Source organism: Panthera leo, chromosome E1 (assembly GCF_018350215.1).
Source record: "Panthera leo isolate Ple1 chromosome E1, P.leo_Ple1_pat1.1, whole genome shotgun sequence".
Lineage (NCBI taxonomy): Eukaryota > Metazoa > Chordata > Mammalia > Carnivora > Felidae > Panthera > Panthera leo.
The window spans coordinates 55,599,816-55,625,350 of record NC_056692.1 but is presented as its reverse complement, the minus strand read 5'-3'; the positions used below and the strand labels follow the sequence as shown (position 1 = coordinate 55,625,350).

General features: G+C 45.3%; 2 protein-coding genes across 4 annotated transcripts in view; one reads left to right on the top strand and one right to left on the bottom strand.

Moving 5' to 3' along the window:
- LOC122206044 (SAP30 binding protein) overlaps nt 1–14,544 on the bottom strand; it is a 37,040-nt gene extending 22,496 nt beyond the window's left edge. For 2 of the 3 annotated variants that reach the window (XM_042914789.1, XM_042914790.1), the window contains exons 1-3: nt 14,403–14,544; nt 12,279–12,388; nt 9,987–10,034 (exon numbers count right to left, since the gene is read on the bottom strand). In XM_042914789.1, coding sequence (XP_042770723.1) covers nt 9,987–10,034; nt 12,279–12,388; nt 14,403–14,508 — 264 coding nt within the window. In that variant the 5' untranslated portion in view covers nt 14,509–14,544. The remainder of the gene's footprint in view (nt 1–9,986; nt 10,035–12,278; nt 12,389–14,402) is intronic. The other variant, XM_042914791.1, reaches the window with a different exon arrangement.
- A 150-nt stretch (nt 14,545–14,694) lies between these two features.
- The window catches only part of RECQL5 (RecQ like helicase 5), a 35,301-nt gene continuing 24,460 nt past the window's right edge, over nt 14,695–25,535 (top strand). The window contains exons 1-7 of the mRNA XM_042914761.1: nt 14,695–14,850; nt 15,330–15,464; nt 16,497–16,618; nt 17,567–18,085; nt 18,801–18,906; nt 19,370–19,481; nt 20,684–20,846. Of these exons, the coding sequence (XP_042770695.1) occupies nt 15,344–15,464; nt 16,497–16,618; nt 17,567–18,085; nt 18,801–18,906; nt 19,370–19,481; nt 20,684–20,846 (1,143 nt within the window). The 5' untranslated portion in view covers nt 14,695–14,850; nt 15,330–15,343. The remainder of the gene's footprint in view (nt 14,851–15,329; nt 15,465–16,496; nt 16,619–17,566; nt 18,086–18,800; nt 18,907–19,369; nt 19,482–20,683; nt 20,847–25,535) is intronic.

Here is a 25,535-nt window from a genome sequence, read left to right as displayed (position 1 = left end):
ATCGTGACGACTGTAATGGGAACTCATTATTCCTTCTGACCCACGTAAAGAGCACGGCATGTATTCCGTCCACCAGAGTCTAACTGGAAAGAAACCGCTTACATGGTATTTTATTCAATAGCTACAAATACTTTTATTGCTACTATAACGTACTATCTCTGATTTTATTCTATCTAGCTCCACGGGAATTGATGTGAAAAAGTGGGCTGATGGGGTGCCTGGGTGGCTCAGTCAGTTGAATGTCCAACTTTTGATATTGGATCGGGTTGTGATCTCAGTCGTGAAATCAAGCCCTACGTCAGGCTCCACGTGGGGCCTGCTTGGGATCCTCTCTGCTCCTCCCCTGCTCGTGCTCTCTCAAAATAAATAAGTAAACATAAAAAAAAAAAAAAAAGTGTAGGGGTCCCTGGGTGGCTCAGTCGGTTAAGCTACCGACTTTGGCTCAGATCATGATCTCGTGGTTCTTGAGTTCGAGCCCTGCGTCGGGCTCTGAGCTAACAGCTCAGAGAATGGAGCCTGCTTCGGATTCTCTCTGCCCCTCACCCACTCACACTCTCTCTCTTGCTCTCTCTCTCAGAAGTAAATAAGCTTTAAAAAAAAAGAGTGTTTTAATGACTGGTCTCACTTCTAGAAAAAAAGTTGGTGGATCGCAACGTTTCCTTACTATTCCCATTTAAAGGTATTTAGAAAATTACAAAAGAACAAAACCCTTTTTCTTGTAGCAGTTTCACTGAGATATAACTCACATCCCACACAATTTTTAAGTGGTTAGCTTTTTTAAAAAAGGTTTTTTAAAAAATATTTATTTTTGAGAGAGAAAGCATGCGCATATGAGCAGGGGAGGGGCAGAGAGAGGGAGACAGAAGATCTGAAGCTAGCTCCACGCTGTGAGCACACAGCCCCATGGGGGCTCAAACTTACAAACTGACTGTGAGATCATGACCTGGGCTAAAATCAAGAGTCGGCAGCTTAACTGACTGAGCCATCTAGGTGACCCTTTAAGTGTTTAGTTTTTTTTTTTTTTTTTAATTTTCAAAGTATTTATGTATGTATGTATTTATTTGGGAGAGGCAGAGACAGAAAGGAAGAGAGAATCTCAAGCAAGCTCCAAGCTGTCAGCACAGAGCCTGACATAGGGCTCGAACCCACGGAACCATGAGATCATGACCTGAGCTGAACTGTGAGTTGGACGCTCAACCACCTGAGCCACGCAGGCACCCCTAAGTGTTTAGCTTTTCATTTTTCAGGTATGTCCTGCTATTATAATTGCTCAGACTGTAACAACACAGAAAACATTTAATATTCAGATAGAAATATATGTACGCTATCATACGGACAAACAAAAAGATGGAAGAAGGAAAATGGGACACCTGTTAGAGGACTGTGGAATTAGATGACTTTTTTTTCAAAATATTCAATTCTTGCTATTATAATAATTTGACAATAAAATCAAAACAAACCCCTGATAAGGTAACCACCAGAAAAACAGTACCATGCAATTCTTTCCAAGTCAAAGAACTCTAAGAAAAAGCCCAAGTTTATGCTCTAACAGATAACCTTCGGTGTACCATCCTGAAAAATAATTCTCAGTAGACCATTCCACAAGTGTGGGTTCTCCCAGAGCTCACCCAGCAAAGGCACACGATGACCCACGCGTGAAGGCTACAAAGGGACTCGTGGATCCTTAACCACACCATACAACCCGCCCCTCTGGGTGTCCTTCATGATGAACAGAACCCTATGTTGCTTGCTTATGAAAAGCCTGAGCATCTCCCTCTCTGATTTCAAAGTCCTGGAGGTAGAGTGAACACGCTCAAAGCCCAAATGGGAAAACGTGTGCTGTGGCAGTCCTGAAGAAGCTGGCACATGTTCCAGAGCCTCTTTCCTTACATGGTTGATACAGAGAATCGAGGGTTTCAACCAGAAGCGCTGCCCACGTGCAACTGCCAGCAGGTTCCTGGAAGTTCTCCGAAAAAAAATCAGTGGTCTGTAACGAATTCGTCGGAAACAAGCTCCCTGGGCAGTTTTCAGTCCGCAGGCGTAGCATTCTGAAACTTGCAAAGATCAGTAACAATGCTGGGTAGGGGGAGAGGCTGGAGAAGAGAAGCAGTGGGAGATTACGGAGTCAGCTCTACCCCAAAGCAAATCCTTCCTCTAGACTGCAAGCCAATTAAGAACACTTGGCGACTGAGACACTTGACCTTCTTAAAGGAATTCAAGTGTGTTATGTACAGTCACCAAAGGTGAGACCCACTTACTTGGCCGAGCCAAGGTCTCTGGGGAGGGTAAGTAAGGACTCATCAAGTCCCTTTGCTCTGGAACTCAGAGACGATCTACCAACACAGTCCCTAAACTGCCATCAAGGCACCCCCAGGGAGCTACAGGAAATTCACAAAGGTGCACACAACATGAAATTTCAAGGAAAACACAGCATTACTCAACATCTATCAGATACCACACAAATTCATGTGTATTTTTTCAAGTGGCTATCAAATTCTGAGGATTGTCGTGTTGATTCTCTAGAGCTAATTGTTAGGTATTTCTTTTGGCCTATGAGTTCGTTCTTTCTTTCTTTTTTTTTTAAAGATTTATTTATAAGTAATGTCTACACCCAACATGGGGCTTGAACTCATAAACCAGAGATCAAGAATCACACGCTCCACTGACTGAGCCAGCGGGGCACCCCTGGCCTAGGAGTTCTGTGAAAAATTCCTGAGACGCCAAGGGTGCTACGAACTGAGAAAATGTGACAACTTCTGACATACGGGATGAGGACATCTGACCCGACTCAGTTTTGCCTAAAAGGCCAAGGAGTGCCAACAACTGCATTTTAGATTGTGAAAAACACGGCCTTATGCATCCTTTCTTGCAGCTATCCCATCACCTGGTAAAGCGGGCATCAGAGATGAGCCGAGGGCAGCCGAAGCTATGTGCCTGTGGTCCCACAGCTGGAGGGAAGCCAAGCCTGTGCTCGACCCAGGTCTTCTGAGTCCAAGTCCACTAGCCTGGCTCGAAGGTGTGAACTCACATTTCTGCACTAATTTCGGGGTCCAAGAATCTTAAAAATGTTTTGTCTTAACTAGGATTATGCATGCACATCTTTTAAAAAATGCCGGAACCATTTCTCCCCTACCCGATGCCACCTTCTTGACCCAGAGAGGCTATTTTGTTTTGACAGATGTTTGCTCTTTGGGCCAAGAGGATTCCTTCCCTGGGTCAAAGCTGGGACTGCAACACCTCAGGGAGGCCGGCATTCCCACCCCACATAGCGAAGCCAGCCCTCCCAGTTAGCTGGCAACGGGCCGCTCCAGCTTTCCCGTGCCAGGTCATCAATGCCCGTGTTTGTTTTCAAAGGAAGGGTGTGTCAGAGACAGTAAGCCAGTGGAAATACCTTCATCCACAGGAACTGTGGGAGTGGGGAAAAAAATAAACAAGGGAAAACGTTCCAGGGCAACCGAGGTAGAACACAGACAAAGGAGAGTGGGAAAAGGAAGCCCATATGCCAAGGGCAAACAGATGGAGGAAACACTTAAGCCATCTGGCACCCCTGTCCCTGCATTAAAGAGCTGAACAGAGGTCTGCCACTTCCGCTCTGACTTTTTCTAGGACAGCAGTGCCACCTTCTGTTGAGTAGTCAGATCTGAGTCGGGCTGAGTCGGGTTGCTTACTGAGGAGGTAAGACCAGAAAATTGAAGTTAGAGGAAAACACATGACGGAACAGAAGTGTCGAAGCATTCTGCCTCCCGTGGAATGCTCAGCCACCATCTTTTCTCTAGTTAAGGGCAAACTCAGCCACCCAGAGCTCAATCCCTCCTCCTCAGGTGGATGGATCAGGACCAAAGGCTCTCTCTAGAGGTGGGTCTGGAGTTATCATTTCTTTTCTTCTTTAAGTAGGCTTTACACCCAGCACAGAGCCCAACACGGGGCTTGAACTCATGATCCTGAGATCAAGACCTGAGCTGAGATCGAGTTGGATGCTTATCTGAGACTGAGCCACCCAGGCACCCCGGGAGTTATCACTTCTTACTCAACCCCCCAAATATGGGACTTTGCATTCAGAGGTATCCCCAAACATCAGAGTGATAAAAATTAGGGCAATTTCCAGTCTTTGTACTCTACACTTGTACCTTCTAAAGGTGGCAGACAATAAGTTAGGGAACACTCAACTTGGCTTATCCGTAATACTCAAGCCAGGAAACTGATTGGGGGGTTAGTCTAATCCCCAACCCCCAAATTTCTTTAGGACGTTCTTGACAAATGCTTTCTTAAAATTTGTCTTGAAAAAGGTCCAGAAACAGGGAGCTCACTACCTTAAAAAGCAGCTTAGCCCACGTTTGGTCAGAGATGACAAAAAGTTCTTCGTTATGTGAAGACAAACGCGGTCCCTGTAATTCTTCTGTATGTTGCTTCAAGTTCAGCCCGTGGCTTCCACCTCCCCTCCCTCTAGCAGACCTCCAAACAACAGATAACAATGCAGGCTCCTCCCTGGTTGCCTCTCCCAGCTCCTAAACCTTTCATGTGATGTGGTTTCCAGTCCCCTCACCTTCATGATTGCTCTCCTCTGAGTGCATTCCAGTTTCTAAATGTGGAATTCGATATTCCCACACAAGCCCAATGACAGGGTGACCAGCCTGGGAAGCAAGCATAGGTCACTGCAACGAACGCTCCTGAACATGGACATGCCGACACTATTAAGCTAATTACCAACTCAGGTTTACTCAGTTAACTCACGTAAAATGAATGAGGCAGATTTTCTGAAGATGCCTGTTTTTGGGGCGCCTGCGTGGCTCAGTTGGTTAAGCGACTGACTCTCGATTTCGGCTCAGGCCACGCTCTCACAGTTTGTGAGTTCAAGCCCCGTGTTGGGCTCTGCGCAGACCGTGCAGAGCCTGTTTCGGATTCTCTGTCTCCTCTCTCTGCCCCTCCCTCACACTCTCTCTCTCTCAAAAAATAAATGTTAAAAAAAAAAAAAGCCTATTTCCCAGGCGGCAAACTCTGAGGTTAAGGGACTTCTCCAAGGAGAGCTGGAATTCAGATTCAGGTCTATGACTCCAGAACCTTAACTTCCACCCCAGAGGGGCTGTCTTGTCTTACTCTGGATACGCTACCCCCCTCACGGCAGCTCAAGGTCCCGCAGGGCTGACAGCTCACTGGACACTTACAGAGCAGTGGAAATAGTCACCAAACAACTACTTAGTATGACTGACCCAAAATTCTGGCTTCTGAAGAAGAGTGGTTCTCAAAGTTGATCTGTGGACCCCTGGAGGTCTGTAAGGTCAAAACTACTTTCCTAGTACTAAGACATCACTTGCCTTTTTCACTGTTCTACGCTGGCAGGAGCAATGGGGGGCAACTGCTGGCCTTTTAGAACAAATCAAGGCAGCTGCACTGAGTTTTGGCCGTAGGGACACTCTCAGTTACCAAAAAAGCCAATTTCACTTAAAAATATCATTGGTGCTGGGGTGCCTGGGTGGCTTAGTCGGTTAAGCCTCTGACTTCGGCTCAGGTCATGACTTCACGGTTCCTGAGTTCAAGCCCCACATCGGGCTCCATGCTGTCAGGGCAGAGCCCGCCTCGGATTCTCTGTCCCCTCTCTCTGCCCCTTCCCCGCTGGTTCTCTCCCTCTCTCTCAAAATAAATACAGTTTAAAAAATATATATATACATATAGCCTTGGGGAAGCAGTAAAAATGATTCGCCTTATTAAGTCTTGACCTTTGAGTACAAATTTAGTTATTATTATTTTTTTGCATTTTGTGTGATGACATGAGAGGTCACATAAACACCTCTGCTGCTCACTGAGGTCCAATGGTTACCTCAAGGAAAAGCACTTAAGTGAGGGAGTTACAAGCTGATCTAGTTGCTTTCTTCACAGAATGCCATTTTTACTTGAAAGAATGACGGTGCTTAGTCAGATTTGAGTAACTGGCAGACGGTTCCTAAAAAAATGAAGCAATTCAAGATCTCAAGTAAAAACTAGCATCTTAGAAAATGTATACATCCCCACTGGGAGCAGACAGCTTTCCAACTTAATGGCTTGTCTGATGAGATAGGTAATGTCATTAACAAATATAATTTTTTGGATATTATAAGACAAAATGCATCACTGTAGATCTCAGTGAACCAACATTTTCCATGTCACCAGTGCCAGAGGATGCAATACCAGTGTGGCTAAAAGAGCCACTGAGAGTGCAAGGCAGACCCATGGAGGTTAATGAAGCAGACGACAGAAAGTTCACTGAGAAGGGTTCACATCCTACAGTGCAACTAATTTTTAGGAAACCACTGCCTGTTGAGTTCTGATCTAGTATCAAAGAAGAAGATTCACAATCACCTAAAGGGCTATTAAGATACTTGTCCTCTTTCTAATGCCCTGTGTGTGAAGCCAGATTTTCTTCAACTACTTCAACCAAAACAACGCACTGCAATAGACTGAATGCAGAAGCACTTAAGAGAACCTAGCTGGCTGTCCGTTAAACTGGATGTTAGACCTTTAGGAGACCCAATGCCTGTCTTTGTGTTTTTAGTTTCAGTTTCTTTGGTTTCAGCAATATTTTTTGTTAAAATGTGACTTATATTAACATGTAATGGATTTAATTATTTTAAAATAATAAATATCTGGGGCACCTGGGTGGCTCAGTTAAGTGTCCAACTTGGTTTTGGCTCAAGTCACGATCTCACAATTTGTGAGTTCGAGCCCCACATCCGGCTCTGTGCTGACAGTGTGGAACCTGCTTGGGATTCTCTCTCTTCCTCTCTGTCCCTTCCCCGCTCACTCTATGTCTCTCAAAATAAATAAATAAACCTCAAAAAAATATTTAAGGGGCGCCTGGATGGCTCAGTTGGTTAAGTGTCCCACTTCGGCTCAGGTCATGATCTCGCGGTCTGTGAGTTCGAGCCCCGCATCAGGCTCTGTGCTGACAGCTCGGAGCCTGGATGCTGCTTTGGATTCTGTGTCTGCCTCTCTCTCTGCCCCTGTCTCACTCACGCTCTGTCTCTGTCTCTCTCAAAAATAAACATTAAAGGGGCGCCTGGGTGGCTCAGTTGGTTAAGCGGCCGACTTCAGCTCGGGTCATGATCTCGCGGTCCGTGAGTTCGAGCCCTGCGTCGGGCTCTGTGCTGACAGCTCAGAGCCTGGAGCCTGTTTCAGATTCTGTGTCTCCCTCTCTCTGACCCTCCCCCGTTCATGCTCTGTCTCTCTCTGTCTCAAAAATAAATAAACGTTAAAAAAAAAATTAAAAAAAAAATAAAATAAAATAAACATTAAAAAAATATTTAAAAATTTTCTCAATTAAAAACAATTTAATGTTATTTAATCTCTCAAAAATAAACATTAAAAAATACTTAAAAATTTTCTCAAGTTAAAAAAAAATGTTATTTTTGAGAGAGAGAGAGAGCACGAGTGAGGCAGGGGCAGAAACAGGGGCAGACACAGAATCCAAAGCACCATCCAGGTTCCAAGCTGTTGTCACAGAGCCTGACGTAGGGCTCGAACTCATGGACCACGAGATCATGACCTGAGCCGAAGTCAGACGCTTAACCGAATGAGCCACCCAGGCACCCCAAATGTTTCTCAATTTTAAATGAAGTGATACTCTTTGGGATCCTCAGCTTTTAATTGTGTAAAGGCACCAAAATGTTTTGAGAACTGCTGTAGTAAAAAATCAAAAGCAGATTTTAAAAAGCCAAGGCAGTTGGGGTGCCTGGTGGCTCAGTCGGTTAAGCATCTGAATCTTGATTTCAGCTCAGGTTATGACCTCACAGTTCATAGTTAAGGCCTTGTCGGGCTCCGCACTGAGAGTGCAGAATCTGCTTGGGATTCTCTCTCCCCTTCTCCCTTTGCCCCCGCCCCCCTCGCTTGCACTCTCTCTCTCAAAATAAATAAAAAAGAAAAAAGAAAAAAAAAGGCCAAGGCAGGAAGGAGTGCCATCTGGTGGAAAAGACAGTTATGACATCAATCCATTCACAACCAAAATAAATGACACCCCTAATCCATCTTGGTGACATATTCTTATTGTTAGAAATTTCACATACCGAAGGCAGAAATATTCAAAATTCAAGATGTGGAAGATAAAAACATTGTTAAAAGCCAATTAAATGCGCCAGAAAAGATCCGGAGTAGAGGGAGGGTTGGGAGGCGTTTGAGGTCTAGGCCACTACCTCAAGATAGTCTGATGCCAGTTCAGGGCAAGAGAGGAAGCCAATGCCAGGACTAAGGCATGGGAGCACAGAAGACTCATGCTGGGGACTGTTTCTAGTCCTTGGAGATGCCACTAACACTCATGATTTTTGGACTTGAGGATCTCTGAGCGGGAGAGCTCTGTCTGACCCCTTCCACACTCAGCCTCCAAAAGAACTATGTCAAGTTACTGTGAGAGTAGGTTCTGTCCTGTTCTCCAAGGGCTCCCTAAGAACAAAAACTGTCTCAGAAAGCTTTTCATTCTACAACCAGACTAAAAGTTCAAATGACTGAATGAAATACAATAAAGCACATCAGTCAAGGGGTTAAGTATAAACGTGTCTTTCCAACCCTCATGTGGTTCCAAGAAAGACTGAGCAGAAGACACATCAACAAACTTCCCAATTCTGTCCCCCTCACCCCCAGCCCTGGCTGTTCTTCCTCATTCCCAGGAGATTTGCTGTTTTTTCCAGAAGGGCTGACAGTAAAGTACCTGCACCTTTCTCTCCAGCCAACTTCCCCAGGAGGCCTTTGAGCCTTTTGCCTCCGTTCCCTTCACACTGAAGCCCCAGCACCTGGCAGCTCCTCGGGTTCACTTCACGCGTGGGCTCTAAGGCCCACACACTCCCGACTACTAAGACAGAAGATTCCTGCTACTACTGGCCGTTTTCCTTCTGCGAGCCCAAGCAGAGGTATGGCCACCTGTGATCCAGGCCACACGTCCACCCTCCTGCTCGTAGTGCTTGCGTGAGTTAAGCCTGGGTTCCTTACTTGGCACAGAAAGGAGTGACATTTGCTGTGCCTAGGGCTCAATATTCTCTTCTTTCTGCATGCTGATGCCCAAACTTCCTTTCCTGATGAAATGTGTTATCTGCATCATCCACAACTTTTCACGGGGTTTATTCCAATGGTCACCACAGTTCTATCCAAACATAGAACCAGTTCAAATTTGAACTGTATTTTTGGACATACTACCATTTTGATTACAATTTGGGACCATTTTCTAGAGTTTCACTACGTTGCCTTGAAGGCTTCAGTTGGTTTCAAAGCAGTTTTTAATCACAAAAGTCGGCCCGTATTTCACAGGCCTAGAGTGATGGAATTAAGACTTCCTCTTTGAAAGAGAAATGTTTCCTAAAGACCGCGTTCTTAACAAGCACAGTTATACTGATGCCCAGTGCATAGCACAGTAAGCCTACTTGCAGGGGACGGGGGCATGAGATCTTAACCATCATCACAATAGGTCAGGGAGCATGACAGGAAATGTCTTTAATTACTCTCAGCTGCTATTGGGAAGGAACTATCAGAAGGATACACCTGAAAGACCATTCTGTTTACCCAAGAGTGGATGGGTACCAGCCGGAGGAAGTAAGAGTTAGGTGCAGCTTCTCCAACAGCTGGGGAGACCTCACTTTGACCTAGATGACTAAAGAGTACAAAGGGCAGCCCTTAGGGCTTCCTGATTCTAGAAATATTCCCACGTCTAACCCACCTGCAGGGACAGTGACCCCACCAAGCTCACCTGGCTATAGAGCACAGGCAGGTGGCTACACTCAGCCAGGCCTCTCCCCTTTCTAGTCTGGAGATAAGGCACTATCTGTGCTTCTGGAAATCCAAACTGCCTCAGGACTTCCTCATTCCATGGTGACCTCCAGGCTTCTTTAGAAAGCTAGTTTCATCCCAGAAAATTTACACGTGGTTGCAGGGTGTGTTAGTGGGACCAACCTTGACCAGACACAGGAACTGAGACATAATGTTACAATGCCTTGTTCGCATCCAGCCACCCCACCACAGCCAACACCAAATACCTTTGGGTCATCAGCCTCAGGTTTTTCAGTCTCTGAATCGTCATCTTCCTACAAGACAAAGAATTTAGAGGATTAAGCTTAAAGGAGTGGGCCTGAGGGTTCTCACATGCATAACTAGGGGCTGGAGTAACTTACCCAGCCTGGGCCATCCCACCAAGAACCCCTCCCCTGCCCTATGACCCAGAACTAGAGAAAGAGAAGGGGAGAAGGAGATGTTCCGGGGGTGGGGAGGGAGGACATTAGCAGCTCAAAGTCGTTACTCCAGCAGTGCCACAGTCTACAGCGATGAAAATGCCTGAGATTAAAAATCACATATATAAAAATGGAAAAAGGCGGTCATGTTTCAGAAAAGAAGACCAGGCCCCACAGGATAAAAAGGGCATAGTGTTTTCAATGAAGTATCAATTATTTAAAACCAGGAACGTGAACCTTTCTTCCTTCTTTGACTTTCACACACACAAATACATTGGACTCAGATCTACCGTGACATTGTTCACGGTCGGAGTGCCACGACCCACGTATAACTACACCCCGGCACTCCAGCCCAGGAACATTCACAGCTACATGAACAGCAGGAAGACAGGCATCAAATGACCAGGGCAAGTGACCCAGGGAAGGACTAAAGAGCAACAGCCAGCCTTTCCTGGGTCTCAGCTGAGCAGACCCTGCCTCCATCCAGGCTCTCACAGAACTGCCACTGACCCGTTCTCCCCAGTCTTGTTCCTGATCCAAACAGCTTGCCTGACACAAAGCACCATGTGAACAAGGCATTCTCCAAAGCGTGCACTGGCCTCACACAAGCTAGCCCACCATTCCACTGAATGCCAGTGAAGGTCAACGATCAGCTACCCTATTAGGGAGCTATATCCACATCTGCTCCCAGAACACCCCAATGCACAAAAGCCTTTTAAGTTAACACCCAGGAAAAAAAATTAAGTTTCATTTGAAATTGCTTTTTTCAATCGAGCTACACCTTAACCCAAGCATAAATAGCGCCCCAGATGTTAACATAAACATCACCCGCGAGACTCGAACAGATTATACTGATGAGTTTGAGACTGAATTGTCCTGTCAGGTGCCAGTGAGTCCAAGGGTTTAAATGCAATCTCCATGATTTCCTTAAAATGAAATCAGTCACACCAAATAATCAGAGAAGTAGCTCAGCCAAAGACAATCACATTTTAGAACGTCTGTATTGGAATTTGATGAGAGGACTTTACTAGAATATGAAATAAAGTGTAAATATGATGAAAATTCTAAGCAAAGCCAATGTGGAACAACACTTCAGAAACACATCATGCAAAATTATTGAAGAAAACAGTTATGGTGTTAAGCCAGTATGTGTGCATGTAAGAAAGTCAGGAAAAGAAAACAATTTGCAAAGCTTTTCTAAACAATTTTAGTCAATTCTGAATCATCAGCATTAATGGTGGGGCTAAGGGCACGAAAATATCTTCCAAAAGAGCATCAAATACAAAACGCATTTTTGTTTCATTAGAAAGCATTTTAACGCTAACAATTACATATCAATGCATAAGAAAGCTTTCAAACAAATAATAAAGTACACTGTTTCAATTAACGGTGTTGCTAAAGAGCCAGACTCTATATCCAGATTTCACTTAGTATATCTTTGTGCTAAGCCCCCGCTTGAACCCTTGTCTTCTCTCTACTTTTAAATTCTGGCTCATGAGGTTCAGGTGATAGTATATCGACAGGCTTTCCGGTTAATTAAGACAGCTTTCTTTGTTGCCAGCACATATTAAACGTCAGGCAAGATTTGTGCTCAAGAACCAAAGGCACTCTGATAAAAAGTGCCAAGTAAGATGTCAAGAAAGAAGTTCAGAAGGATCAAACCAAAAATAAAAAGCTAAACAGTTTTCCTTCCTAATCTTTTTAATAAGCTGAAAGATTTAAACCAAGATTAAAAATAACACAGAGGTTTTTGCAGATATAAATAACAAATCAGTTAGGAGGAATGTGTTGTCACAAATGGAATAAATTATCTTAGCAAAGAAAATGAACATGAAACATTCTTTGATATCTGGGTTAAACAGAATAGTCCACTGTCTTTTCCCCCCAATTTCAATTCAAAAGTTAATACAAAATGGTCCAGATGAAAACAAATTTCGTTTTCAGTTTTCAACTGATACCAACAAAAAAAGGGGGGGAGGAGGGGAAGAGGGGGAAATGACGTTGGCCATGGAATGGAACACTGTCGGTACAGTTCAGAAAGTTTCTGACAAATGAAATGGTGCTTTGAACAACTCTGGATTTGGGAAGAGACTGACTTACCGACTGTTTGCTATTCTCATCCTCCTCTTCTTCATAACCATCTTCATCACCTCCAAGGCGAGAAAAGTCATCCTCTCCATAGGCCTCAGATACTAATCCACCTTTTTCCTCTGAAAGAGGGAAAAAGAAAAATGAATAAATGCATACAAAAATGAAAGACAACCTTTCAGTGGTTAGAATGGCCAGAACTATCTCTGAAGATCAAAGGGGAGCCTAAATCGCCCGTGAATAGGCCCAGAAACTGCCTTCGAATAGGCCCAGAAACTGCCTTCGGAAAGAGCACAATAGATAAAGTCATTAAAAGAACATGGAAGAAAACCAACTACTAAATCCTTTCTCTCATGCTTTTCTTTTTTTAAGTTTATTTATTTTGAGAGTCAGGGTGGAGGAGGGGCAGAGGGAGAGAACCCCAGGCAGGCTTTGTGCTGTCAGCGCAGAGCCTGATGCAGGGCTCAAGCTCATGAACCACGAGATCGTGACCTGAACTGAAACCAAGAGTTGGATCCTTAACCAACTGAGCCACCCAGGCACCGCCTTTCTCTCATGCTTCTAATCCACCTCGTATGCCAACTGAAGGCTTCTCTTCTCTGAACTATTACCGCACATTGTTTAAAAACCTCTTTATCTTAATTTTTTTAATTTATTTTTTCTTTAGGGTGAGAGACAGCAAGGGAGGGGCAGAAGGAGAGAGAATCTTAAGCTTACACAGGGCTCGAGCTTATGACCCTGATATCATGACCTGAGCTGAAATCAAGAGTAGATGCTTAACCGACTGAGCCACTCAGGGGCCTGGAAAACCTTTTTTTTTTTTAATTAAAAAAAATTTTTTTTAATGTTTTTATTTATTTTTGAGACAAAGAGACAGAGCATGAGCAGGGGAGGGGCAGAGAGAGGGAGACACAGAATCCGAAGCAGGCTCCAGGCTCTGAGCTGTCAGCACAGAGCCCGACGCGGGGCTCGAACCCACGTACCATGAGATCATGACCTGAGTCGAAGTCGGGCGCTTAACCGACTAAGCCACCCAGGCGCCCCTGGAAAACCTCTTTTGATATGTGTATCTCTACCTTGTATCCGAGGCACCAGAACTTGTCTTCTTATACAAGATAAAGACTCTGTTGCCGTCATTTTTGTGTTCTCCTTTAGGAACAGGAATTTTAACTGGGGGCACTGAGAGGGGTTCCCAATCATACCTACTTGAGAAGCAAAGTCTTCTATGTTTAAACCAAAACAAGCAACAACAAGAAAAATACAAAATGCTACAATTACTGGGAAACCACCAGAGAACCTCTTGACTGGAAGAGGGCATGCAAAACCGAGAGTAGCTAACCTCCAGATGAGGAAAGGAAGTCCTAGATATGTTAGGTAGCTTGCTGCCCTTTCTATGATGCCAAAGAAATCTGTTCCCATTTCCTAACGTTGTGATTCTCAACCTGAGTAGGGCAACAAAATCACTGATGGGCTTCAACAGCCTACAAAGTACTGGAATCACTGAAGAGTATTAAAAAGCTACAAAATGACCAGATTCTACCCCAAATCTACAAATTACTCTCGCCAGCGAGACCAGATTTTTAAAAGCTCCAATATGAGTCTAGGGCACATTCCTAATGCAAAGTTATAAACTTAACAAGTTTATAACCCTCCATGGCAATGCTACAGTATAGCCAGCACAAATGTAAACACAGGTAGTTTTAGCAATGTTACCTTTCACTACAGCCATGGTCGCACTCTCCTGTAATGGTGTCTTAAAAGAGTCAAACCCAAAGACCTCCTCCCCCCAAAGCATCGCTCCCCCCATTACACAACGAGCCCAGAAGGAACAGGTGGTGGATCCGTAGCTTTGGATCCTCTCCATCTTTCGCCCGTCCCTATGCCCAACACGATGCCCGGCATGGAGAAGACTTTCATTAAGTTACGGCAGAATAACCGAATCAACGGAAGGAGATGGTCCATTCTTACTCCAGGGCGTCCACGCTGTCCCAACCAGGGTCTCGATCGCGCTTCGGGGCTCCGGGGCCCGATACCTGGGGCACAATGACCATCTCTTTCCCTCCCGCCCTGCTAGGTGAGCAGCTTTCCGAGCAAGACACCTGATTCTCCCCTTCCAGCTCCCTACTCAGGCCTCACCAGCCGCGCTGCCCGCTGTTTCGACGCCAGCCTCGCCGTCGGACTCGGGCTCTGAATCTTCCGCGTAAACTGCCAGAGACGACAGAACATTCTTCTTCCCCGCCATCTTACTCCCGGCGCGCCTCAGTCTTATGACTCAAAGAAGCCGACTTCCGTGCGGAAAGGCGACTTTTTCCTATCCCAGGAGAACCCGCGCCGGTTCCTGACCAGAAACCAATCAAAACGGCCGTTTCTGGGCCTGGCCCCGCCCCTCCCGCCAGGCTGCCGTGACATCATCACTGCGCGACGGATGTAAGGTTGTGTGGGTTTTAGCTGACACTGAATCCCCAGCCTTTTGGCTTCTCAGAGTTTGGGGTGGTATATGGGGGTCTTCGAGTAGTTCCCGACCAGCGGGCAACAGCGGCCCGGCAAGAGTCCTTCGCTCCGGGGTGGCCCACCGCCAGCTCTGATATCTTGGGGTGAAGAGAGGGAGGGTTCGGCTGGGGAAGGGAGAAAAGAGCTAACGGGGGTTTAGAGGAAGAAAAGCGATGAGCTCTCCTCCAGGAGGTGGGAAGAAGGGGTCGGGGTAGAATGGCCGTGATAGCAGCACTTATAAAAGGAGCAGAAGGTGGATCTTAGAAAAACAATTCCATCTTCTCCAAAGGATTCCAAAGACATTTGTGTTTCTTCTCATGATCTGATTTCTAGCTCCGTGCCATACCGCGGCATGGCATAGTTCAATGTTTTTTATTTTCTTCAGCATAGAAGTGGACATGTTAATTGCCCAGGAATATGTTGCTTGAGGGTGTTCACCTGGAGCTATGTTACTTGGAAATAATATACTGCTTGAGAGTAATAAAGCAAATTCTACTTAGAGAAAAATAAGCAGTATTTTAAAAGCAGAACAGGGGGTTTTCATCGCAACCATATGCCTTAACTTTTGGCCACTGTCTGTCGCTAAGATGAGCACCCACCCTTCTTTTGACCCTGAACGTCGAGTCCGGAGCACGTTGAAGAAGGTCTTTGGGTTTGACTCTTTTAAGACACCATTACAGGAGAGTGCGACCATGGCTGTAGTGAAAGGTAACATTGCTAAAACTACCTGTGTTTACATTTGTGCTGGCTATACTGTAGCATTGCCATGGAGGGTACCAACACTCTTTCTGACCCTTCCTACCTCCCCACTCTTGGTCCATAATTATTGCTGGAAATCTTGTAGATTTGTCACTTAAAACTTGCGGTTTTATTGGTAGAATCACCCAGCTGTTCTGGTTCTTACATTTCATAGCTAGAGCTGCAGATTGTCTTTGAAAGCAGTTCATAGATTTCAGTTCATGTTCGTTTGTGTGTAGGCAGTAGTGGGAGTGGCAGGAATGGCCTAATCCAGTCTTTGACCTTCTAAGCCCTTTGTTGAAGATTGAGTGGTCTCCGTCCCAAATAGGGAAGGAAGGAGTAATAATATTATAAATCTGATACATATTGACAATGGAAGTTATCAAGAGGGTAGTAACAATGTAACACTAATTACATTGTAACGTTTATAAACAAGTCTTTTTTTAATTTTTAAAAATGTTTTATTTATTTTTGAGAGAGAGAGAGCCAGTGGGGGAGGGGCAGAGAAAGAGGGAGACACAGAATCTGAAGCAGGTTCCAGGCTCTGAGCTGTCAGTACAGAGCCTGATGCGGGGCTCGAACCCACAAACTGTGACCTGAGCCAAAGTTGGACGCTTAACTGACTGAGCCACCCAGGCGTCCCTATGCAAAAGTCTTCTAAGTGATGTGGCTTCCATGTCTCCACAGGTATACCCACTCCATCTAGAAGTATTCAACTTTCATGGCTGTTTAATTCAATCATCCATATCCCAACAGACTCAGACTTTTCACCCTTATGGTTGTCATTGCCATTACTAGAAATGGTTTGTGCCCATTTCCAAATCTCTCTGGATCTCTGTCCTTAGCACAAGAAGGATGGGAAGGAAATTAGCATTATTACCTTTACATGTGCCACTCTGCTAGGCGCTTTCCCTACAGTCTCATTTAGTTTTCAGCAGCCTTGACAAGGAAAAAGATAAAAGGCAGGAAGCATTTAGATATCATTATCTTGTATTTTTTCAGGTGACAAGGATGTGTTTGTGTGCATGCCCACAGGGGCAGGAAAATCCCTCTGCTATCAGCTTCCTGCTGTGTTGGCCAAAGGCATCACCATTGTAATCTCTCCACTCATTGCTTTGATTCAGGTGAGCCTTAGGGGGATGAAGATAGTAACCCAAAAAGTTTAGGGGAAGGTGGGCCTTTTTGTTTGTTTGGTTTTGGCTTTTGTTTTGTTTTGTTTTCCAGCTGGGAATGTCATGTCTCATTTGTTTGGTCTTTGGCCTTTTATTTCCTTTGATTTGCCTATTTTCCTTTCTATATCAGGTTTCTGAATTGTCCAAATGTGTCATCATCGCCACTAGTGCATATCACTCTGGCAGGTTATGAATGAGTTTTCTGTATTTTGATGGCCCAGAGTCTCTCCTTTGTTACCTTTCACCCAGAGGAGTGTGGAGATGTTATCTGTATACACATAGACACTGTGTCATGTACACACATGGGCACTCTTGACAGGATAGAAGATGCAGACGGGCAGAGAGCTAAAATGATATAAACTGATTGGGATGTTGTCAGCATCTGCTCTGCCCCTCTGGCTATATTTAAGGCTTGCAGATGGGCTGATAGAATCAGAAATGAGGAAGTGTGGCTATGTGGTTAAGAGTCATCCACCATGAAGAGAAACGGAATAACAGTGCTTCAGTGCTTCCTGAGTTTCACGAGGTCTCAGGCTTTGTGCTGAGTGCCTTAGGTGCATTCACTTCACCTCTGCAGTGTAAAATTTCACTTAATGCTAACAACTATCCTATTAGATAGTTACCAGTTTTACAAGAGGGAGGGATGGGGGGAGAGAGAGAGAGAACTGAGTCTCAGAGGCTAAGAGCCAGTCAAAGAGCATGTGGCGATTAAGTGAGCCAGGTCTGTCTGTCTCCAGAGCCTGTGCTGTCACCCACTTCACCCTCTGAACTTTTTGTATGCAGAGAGAAGACCTTGGAGGTTGGGGGGAGGGCATTTATGGCTGGGAGATGCCCAGCGAGTTAAGATGACATTTACCACTGTGTCCTCCGCTCTGTGGCCTGTTTCCCTTCTTCCCTCAGGACCAGGTGGACCACTTGCTGGCCCTGAAGGTACGAGTGAGTTCTCTGAACTCAAAGCTCTCAGCACAGGAAAAGAAGGAGCTGCTCTCGGACCTGGAGCAAGAAAAGCCACAGACCAAACTTCTGTACATCACACCGGAGATGGCGGCTTCGGCCTCCTTCCAGCCTACCCTGAACTCACTGCTGTCCCGCCACCTGCTCTCCTACCTGGTGGTGGATGAAGCTCATTGCGTTTCCCAGTGGGGGCATGACTTCCGTCCTGACTACTTGCGTCTGGGTACCCTCCGTTCCCGCCTGGCACATGCCCCGTGTGTGGCTCTGACTGCCACAGCCACCCCGCAGGTCCAAGAGGATGTGTTTGCTGCCCTGCACCTGAAGCAACCGGTTGCCACTTTCAAGACTCCCTGCTTTCGGGCCAACCTCTTCTATGATGTGCAGTTCAAAGAACTGCTTTCTGATCCCTATGGAAACCTGAAGGACTTCTGTCTTAAGGCTCTTGGACAGAAGACTGCTAAAGGGGTGAGGGCCCTGAGGGCGGGGGGGCGGGGGCGAGAGGGGGGCCAAGATGCCTCGAGAGCAGCGAGCTGGTATCTTGCAGTGTAGAGGTGGATGTTGGTTTTCTAGGACCTTTGCTTTTTCTCGCTGCTTTAGCCAGAACTAGCTGCCGCCTCTTAAAACTTGCACTCTGAGAGTTGTTCCTTTGCTTTCCTGGCATTATTCCTCTTAATGGAGTCCCCTTGTCCTGACATTCTCCTGTGGGAGGTGAGCAGCCAACCCTGAGTGAGGCCTTTGCAGACCTATCCAAGGCTTCAGGACAAGAAGCAGAGGAGTTAGATGGGTTATGGTTTTGAGCTGCTTGATTACAAAGTGGCAGAGCCCTGCTGGTGGCCTGCCTCAGAGGAGCCTGTGAGACTGACATGAGAAGGAGGGAAACCTTCTTCTTCTTCTTTTTTTAATGTTTATTTATTTTTGAGAGAGAGAGAGAGAAGGGGAAGGACAGAGAGAGGGGGGGAGAAAGAGAATCCCAGGCAGTCTCTGTGAAGCAGGCTCTGAGGGGCTCGAACTCACGAACTGTGAGATCATGACCTGAGCTGAAATCAGGAGTCAGATGCTTAACCAACTGAGTCACCCAGGCACTCCAGAGCAAAAGCTTCTTTTAAAGCAGTCCACAATATAATGGGCAGATTGTTCTTTCTTCTCAATGCTCACTGTCTTCCCATGTCTCCTCATCCAGTCACTCTCTGGCTGCGGCATTGTCTACTGCAGGACCAGAGAGGCTTGCGAGCAGCTAGCAACGGAGCTCAGTTACAGGGGCGTGAATGCCAAGGCATACCACGCAGGTAAGGGGCGCCTGGGCCGTGTGCTCCTCTTCCCTCTCAGAGGCCCCTCAGTGGGTCTCTTGTTCTTTAAAGATCCTGGATAATCAGATGGCCCGTCATCTTTTTCCAGATACCCAGACAGAGCTAAAGCAATTCACTTACGTCCACAAAAAGGAGTCTAGACACAAATAAGATCTAAAATGAGGACTGTGACTCCTGAAGTCCTTTTCTCACCCTGAGCCCTCCCAGCAGCGAGTGATGAGTTTTTCTAAGTCTAGGTATTGGTGTTGTAGAGAGAGCACAGGTTTTAAAGGCCAGTGGACTGAGGTTTGAATCTTGGCTTAACACTTACTGAGCGCTGTGTGCCACACAGCTGGTAAGTGATGGACTGAAGGTGTGTGTGCAGCACCCAGGGCAGGGTCAAGCCCAAGGTAGATCCCAAGGAAGGTGTGGGTTCCCTCTGACACCTTGCCCTCATTTACAGGGCTGAAGCCTTCTGAGAGAACATTGGTGCAGAACGACTGGATGGAGGAGAAGGTTCCTGTCATTGTTGCAACCATTAGTTTTGGAATGGGAGTGGATAAAGCCAATGTCAGGTGAGTGATGGTTCTTGCCTTTCTTTCCCAGTCCAGGCCCTGGCTCTGGTGGGTTGCCTGGTGCTGTGCCTCAAGGAGCAAGTCCATAGGCTCCTTCTAGGGCCCCAGGAGAGAGTGCCTGGTGCACAGCCCACATGGTGACAGGTGCTGTGCAGCCTACTCCCAGGTGACTGCATCGCAGGGTTCTGTCATCCCCCAGGAGAGGGCAGCACACAGGCCATCAGGCCCATCCGTAACGCAGCATGTGCATCTGGCACATGGTCCCTGTGAGGGGGTGGAATGAACTGTCTTAAGCTGCTCCCTGTGGGATATCAAAGTCAGTGTCTTATTCCCAGCCTTCCTTGTTACTGCTTTTTGACAGTCTAGAAGAGATGGGTGGGGCTCACCCCACCCAGCCTTCTAGTACCACCCTGGCAACTCTTGGGAAGTCTTTATCTCTAGCCCCCCCCCCCATCTTCCAGAGACATTTTGCGCTACAGCCTAAAGCCGTCTGCCGTCATTAACACCAACAATAATGCTTTGTATGATGTACAGAGCACTTGGGCATATACATGATCTCATTAAGACTCACAGGGACTCTGAGTTGGTCAGTGGAGGAATGAGTCTGTGCGCTTACATTTGAGAGAACACAGGCTTTGGAATCTGAGTTTGGACCCTGGGGCTGCGGTGGCTTGTTGGGGGCCAACTTTGAAGTCAGACACCCGTAGGCCCAAATCTTAACCCCTGCTGTCCCCTTGCTATTTCACCTTGTATACATTTTCCTGAATCTCAAGTTCATTGTCTATAAAACAGGGTTACCTCACTTTATAGCAACTGTAAAATTAAACGAGACAAATAGATAAACTGGCTCATAGTAGGTGTTTAATAATGTTATCCCTTTCTCTCTTCAAAGAGGTTAAAGGATTACTCGAGGTTGGGCAGTTCATTAGTGGCCTACTCTTGTTGCTTTAAGCCCAGTGCTTTTGCCTCTGGGCCTCTGTGAGTGTTTTTGGTTTCTCATGTGCTGGAATTGCCCCCCTTAACTCTGCTGTGGCCTCTAACCTGAGCCGTTCCACGGCCGGGAGGCCTGCTGATGGGGTGCAGGGGTCTTGGCCACATTTACTTGGAAGCTGCTAGCCTCCCTGCTCCTGGTCACTGTGGAGAGCTCTTCCCCTCGTCTCTTCTGCCACAGCTCATGCCGCTCATCCCTTTGGATCCTACAGGTTTGTTGCCCACTGGAATATTGCCAAGTCTATGGCTGGGTACTACCAAGAGTCCGGCCGGGCTGGCAGGGACGGGAAGCCTTCCTGCTGCCGTCTCTATTACTCCAGGAATGACAGGGACCAAGTCAGTTTTCTGATCAGAAAGGAAGTCGCAAAACTCCAGGTAGGTCCTGGGCAGCCTGGACCCTTTTCATCCAAACCCCCCGCTCTCCAGTTTCATGTAGCTTATTTTTGAACCCAGGTAGAGCTTGTGTAAGCTACAGGGGTGCTCCTGGGGTTAGAAGGTATAGCGGGGGGGGGGGGGGGGGGGGGGGGGGGGGGGAATGGTATACTGGTGAATAGACAGCTTGCAACAGCTGGGTTAGACCTTTCCATTTATATGCGCAGTCTTTTGTGTGCCCGTTATTTTGCATAGTCAAGATCAATCCTGCTTTAATTAGCATCGTTACACAAGCATTTTCCCATATTGTTGAAAGTTCTTTGTTTTTGTTCTCAGTTGTTTTGTTTCGTTTTACGGGTTGTACATGTTTTGCACAGAGCCTAGAAATAGATCCAAGTCCATAAGTGAGCTTGATGTATGAGAGGTGGCATTATAAATCAACAGGAGAAGGATGAACTGTTGAATGACTGGTGCTGGAAAAAGATAAGATCAGATACTTATTTCCTCTACCATACACATATAAGTTATGGGTGGATTAAAGAATTCAAAAAAAAGCTGTAAAATTGGGGGAAAATATCTTTGTTTCTTTGACAAAGGGAAGAGCATGTCAAGATTTTAAAAGTGGAGACTATGAAGGAAGATGTGATCTGTTTGACTCAATTCAAACAAAAAATTTCCATATAACGAGAGATACCACTAACAAAGTGAAAAAAATGATCCATTGTCGGGGAAGAGATTTGCAATATACATAATTGACTGAATACACAGAGAAGTCCTACAGGTAAATCTGTAAAAGGCAGACAACTGCAGAGCAAAAAATGTGAATTTCACAAAAAAGAGGAAACCAGGGTATCTAACAAAGGTATAAAGACTCGCTCAACCTCCCTTAGGAATCAGAGAAATGCGAAGGAGATGAGCTGTCGCTTTATGCCTGTCACACTGGCAAAAACGTACAGCATCTGTATAATCACTGCGGGCCAGGATGTGGGGAAAGGGGAACGCATGATGTCAGGAAGATGAACTGGTATGGCTGCTTTGAAGAGAGACGAGGTGATACCTATAGCGAGAGGGTACTGGTGCTCTGTGAGTCAGTAATTCCACTTCTAGGTAGACAAGTTGTCATGTGTACAAGGATGTACGTGTACGAGGCCATACAGGGATGTTTGCTGCAACTCCCGCATAATGAACTCTTTCTTCCTCCTTAGGGTATGGGATAAATAGGCTTAGTCACACAGTGGAATAGGCTAGAGCAGTTGAAAATGACACAGTAAATCTGCATTAATCAACATGGATAAAGTCACCCAAAGCATAATTTGTGAGGCTACAAATGGCTACATGTAGACTTTCCTCATAAGAACGGTGGGACCCAAGTACTTCTGTCTGATGTCTACCAAATGACAGTAAGAGGACAAAAATATATATAAACCCACAGGGACAAGGGGAACAAAAGACAAGATACCAGCAGGTAGAAATATCAACAGATGTCTGTCTAGAAAACCCCAGACTCTACTGGAAATCTATTAGAATTCGTAAGGAAACCTGGCAAAGTGGCTGAATGAAAGGGAAATACTTTAAAAAGCCTAGCTTTTCTCCACATTACCATGAATACCTAGGAGTGGAAATGAAAAAATATTTAGTTTGCAAAAATGAAACTTATAAAATACCTAGAAGTAAATGTTACAGGCCGTTAACAAGAGACATTTTTTTTTTTAAAGCTTCTCATGTGCTTTTGATGTATAGCCAGGGAGGAGGACTACTGATTTGAAGAAAACTGGTATCTCATTGAAAGAAAACAAGCTCTGAGCAGGTACCAAAAGTGAGTGAGAAGTATAAAACTGTCAGTTCTCCTCACAGTTAATATAAATGAAGTTCCAGTTGAAATCCCAAAAGACTTCTGTTGGGAAGTAGAATCTTAGAATTCGTATGAAAGAATAAGAGCCCAAGAACAGCCAGGAAAAGTCTTAAGAGCAAGAATGGTGAAGGCGACGAGCTTAACCCAGTGTCAGAACATGCTGGGATGCGGCTATAACCAAATCCACGTAGTAGACTAAAGTGGTAGCACAGACAAGAGAATTAGACATAAGTCCCAGAATGGGGCTCCTGGGTGGCTCAGTTGGTTAAGCGTCTGAGTCTTGATTGCAGCTCAGGTTGTGATCTCACAGTTTGTGGGTTTGAACCCCATGTGCTGACAGCTCAGAGCTTGCTTGGGATTCTCTCTCCCTCTCTCTTTACCCCTCCCCCACTCACATGCTCTGTCTCTCAAATAAATAAACTTAAAAAAAAATTACTTTTATGTTTGACACAGTTTTCCTTCCTTCCTTCCTTTCTGTAGAGAGAGCAAGCCAGCAGGGGAGAGGAGCAGAGGGAGAGATAGTCTTAAGCAAGCTCCATGCTCAGCGCGGAGCCTGATGCAGGACTCAGTCCCACGATCATACCTGAGCTGAAATCAGCCGCCACATGCTCAGCCAACTAAGCCACCCAGGTACCCTGCATCCGACTCGACTTCAGTTCAGGTCATGATCTAAGGGTTGTGGGATCAAGCCCTGCATCAGGCTCCATGCTGAGTGCGAAGCCTGCTTAAGATTCTCTCTCTCACTCCCACTGCCCCTCTTCCCCACTTGTGCACTCTCAAAAAAAAAAAAAAAAAAAATTAATGATGAAAGAAATGAGTCCCAAAACATGTGAGAGTTTAATATTTGATGAAGCCGATAGTTCAGTTTAATGGAAAACAAAGGGATCGTCTAGTGGGTGGTGCTGACATCCCTCTGGAGTAAAATAAAAGTGCTCCATTTGGCACCTTATATAGAAGGCAGATTAAGGACCTACATGTAAAAAATAAACAATATTTTACAAGAGACTTTATTCCAGTGTGTAACCTTAGGCTTGAAATAGTTTTGTACTGAAAATTAGAAACTCAGAAATCTATCTTAAAAAAAAAGTATTTTAATTGAAGTTCTTGAACTTCTGTAAATCCTCAACCCATGAAAAAGAATGTATGTGGCAAAAGATACCATAAACAAAGCCCGTAGATAAACAGATCTGGAAAACTAGTTACTGTAAAACCCATACCAGAGGTTGAAGTTGAGGATAAATGGAGAGCTTTCACCAACTAACAGGAAGAAGCAAAGTGTATGAAAGCAAGTTCCCAGAAAAGCTCAGCCAAACGGCACGTCCAGAGATGTTCAAATTCAATAATAATCAGGTAAATGCAAATTAAAGTGACACACTTGTGAAAGGGCTCTAACACTTGTTGCTTGGGGCATGTGCAGGAGAGGGCTTGCACTTTGCCAGGAGAAAAAGGAAGTGTTTGCAGTCTTGGGGAAGCACTCTAGGAGTATTATTACTCTTTAACATACAGGTACCCTTGACCCCAGATACCCTGTTTCTGGGATCAGATCACCTGAAATAAAAGTGGCAATGCACAGGCTCATGTGCTCAAGGGCCTGTGTGGTAGCATTGGTCATGAGGACTGCAGCTGGGGAACAAATTAAATACCCAGCCACAAGCAGTGATGAAATTATAGTACATGCTCACTATGGGGCCATAGACATAGCTGAGGGCCCAGGAGAGCTCGTATCTTGCTTTAAAAAAAACAACAACATTTCCCATGCACCCCAGTGTTTACAGCAGCAATGTTTACAGTCAACAATAGCCAAAGTGTGGCCCAAATGTCCACTGACTGATGAATGGATAAAGAAGATGTATTTTTTATTTTTTATTTTAAAAAATTTTTCTTAACGTTTATTCATTTTTTGGTAGAGAAAGACACAGAGCTTGAGTGGGGGAGGGACAGAGAGAGAAGGAGACACAGAATCCGAAGCAAGCCCCAGGCTCTGAACTGACAGGACAGAGCCTGACGCAGGTCTCGAACTCATGGACTGTGAGATGATGACCTGAGCTGAAGTCGGACGCTTAACCGACTGAGCCACCCAGGCGCCCCAGAAGATGTGGTATTTATATACAGTGGAATATTACTTGGAAATCAAAAATAATAAATCTTGCCATTTACAACAACGTGGATGGAACTAGAGTGTATTATGCTAAGCAAAATAAGTCAGAGAAAGATAAATGCCATATGATTTCACTCACACGTGGAATTTAAGAAATACAACAGCTGAACATAGGGGAAGGGAAGGAAAAATAAGATAAAAAGAGAGAGGGAGGCCATGAGAATCTTAAATATGGAAAACAAACAGGGTTGCTGGAGAGGTGCTGGGTGGGGGGATGGGCTAAATAGAAGATGGGCATTAAGGAGGGCACTTGGGATGAGCGCTGGGTGTTACATGTTAGTGATGAATCACTAAATTCTACTCCTGAAACCATTATTACACTCTGTGTCAAGTAAGTTAGATTTAAATACATTTTTAAAATTTGTGAAAACAAACCCCATTATAAATAATAGTAAAATGTTGAAACTACTATTAAAAAGCAAAAAAAAAAAAGTCACTTAAAGTAAATCATGTTTATGATTTGGCATTGTAGATTTGCTTATTCTGTATCTGCTCTGTTGAAATGTAAATTCCATGAGCGCAGGGACCTTTAGTTTCCTGTGTATCTGTAATGCCCAGGTCAGTGCTGGGAACATGGTAAATGCATGATAAATGTTTTTTGAATAGATAAATAAATGAATAAATGGGGAGGGAAGGTGAATGCAAGTAGGGATTGGGAAGAAAGGGGCTTTGCAAGGACCAA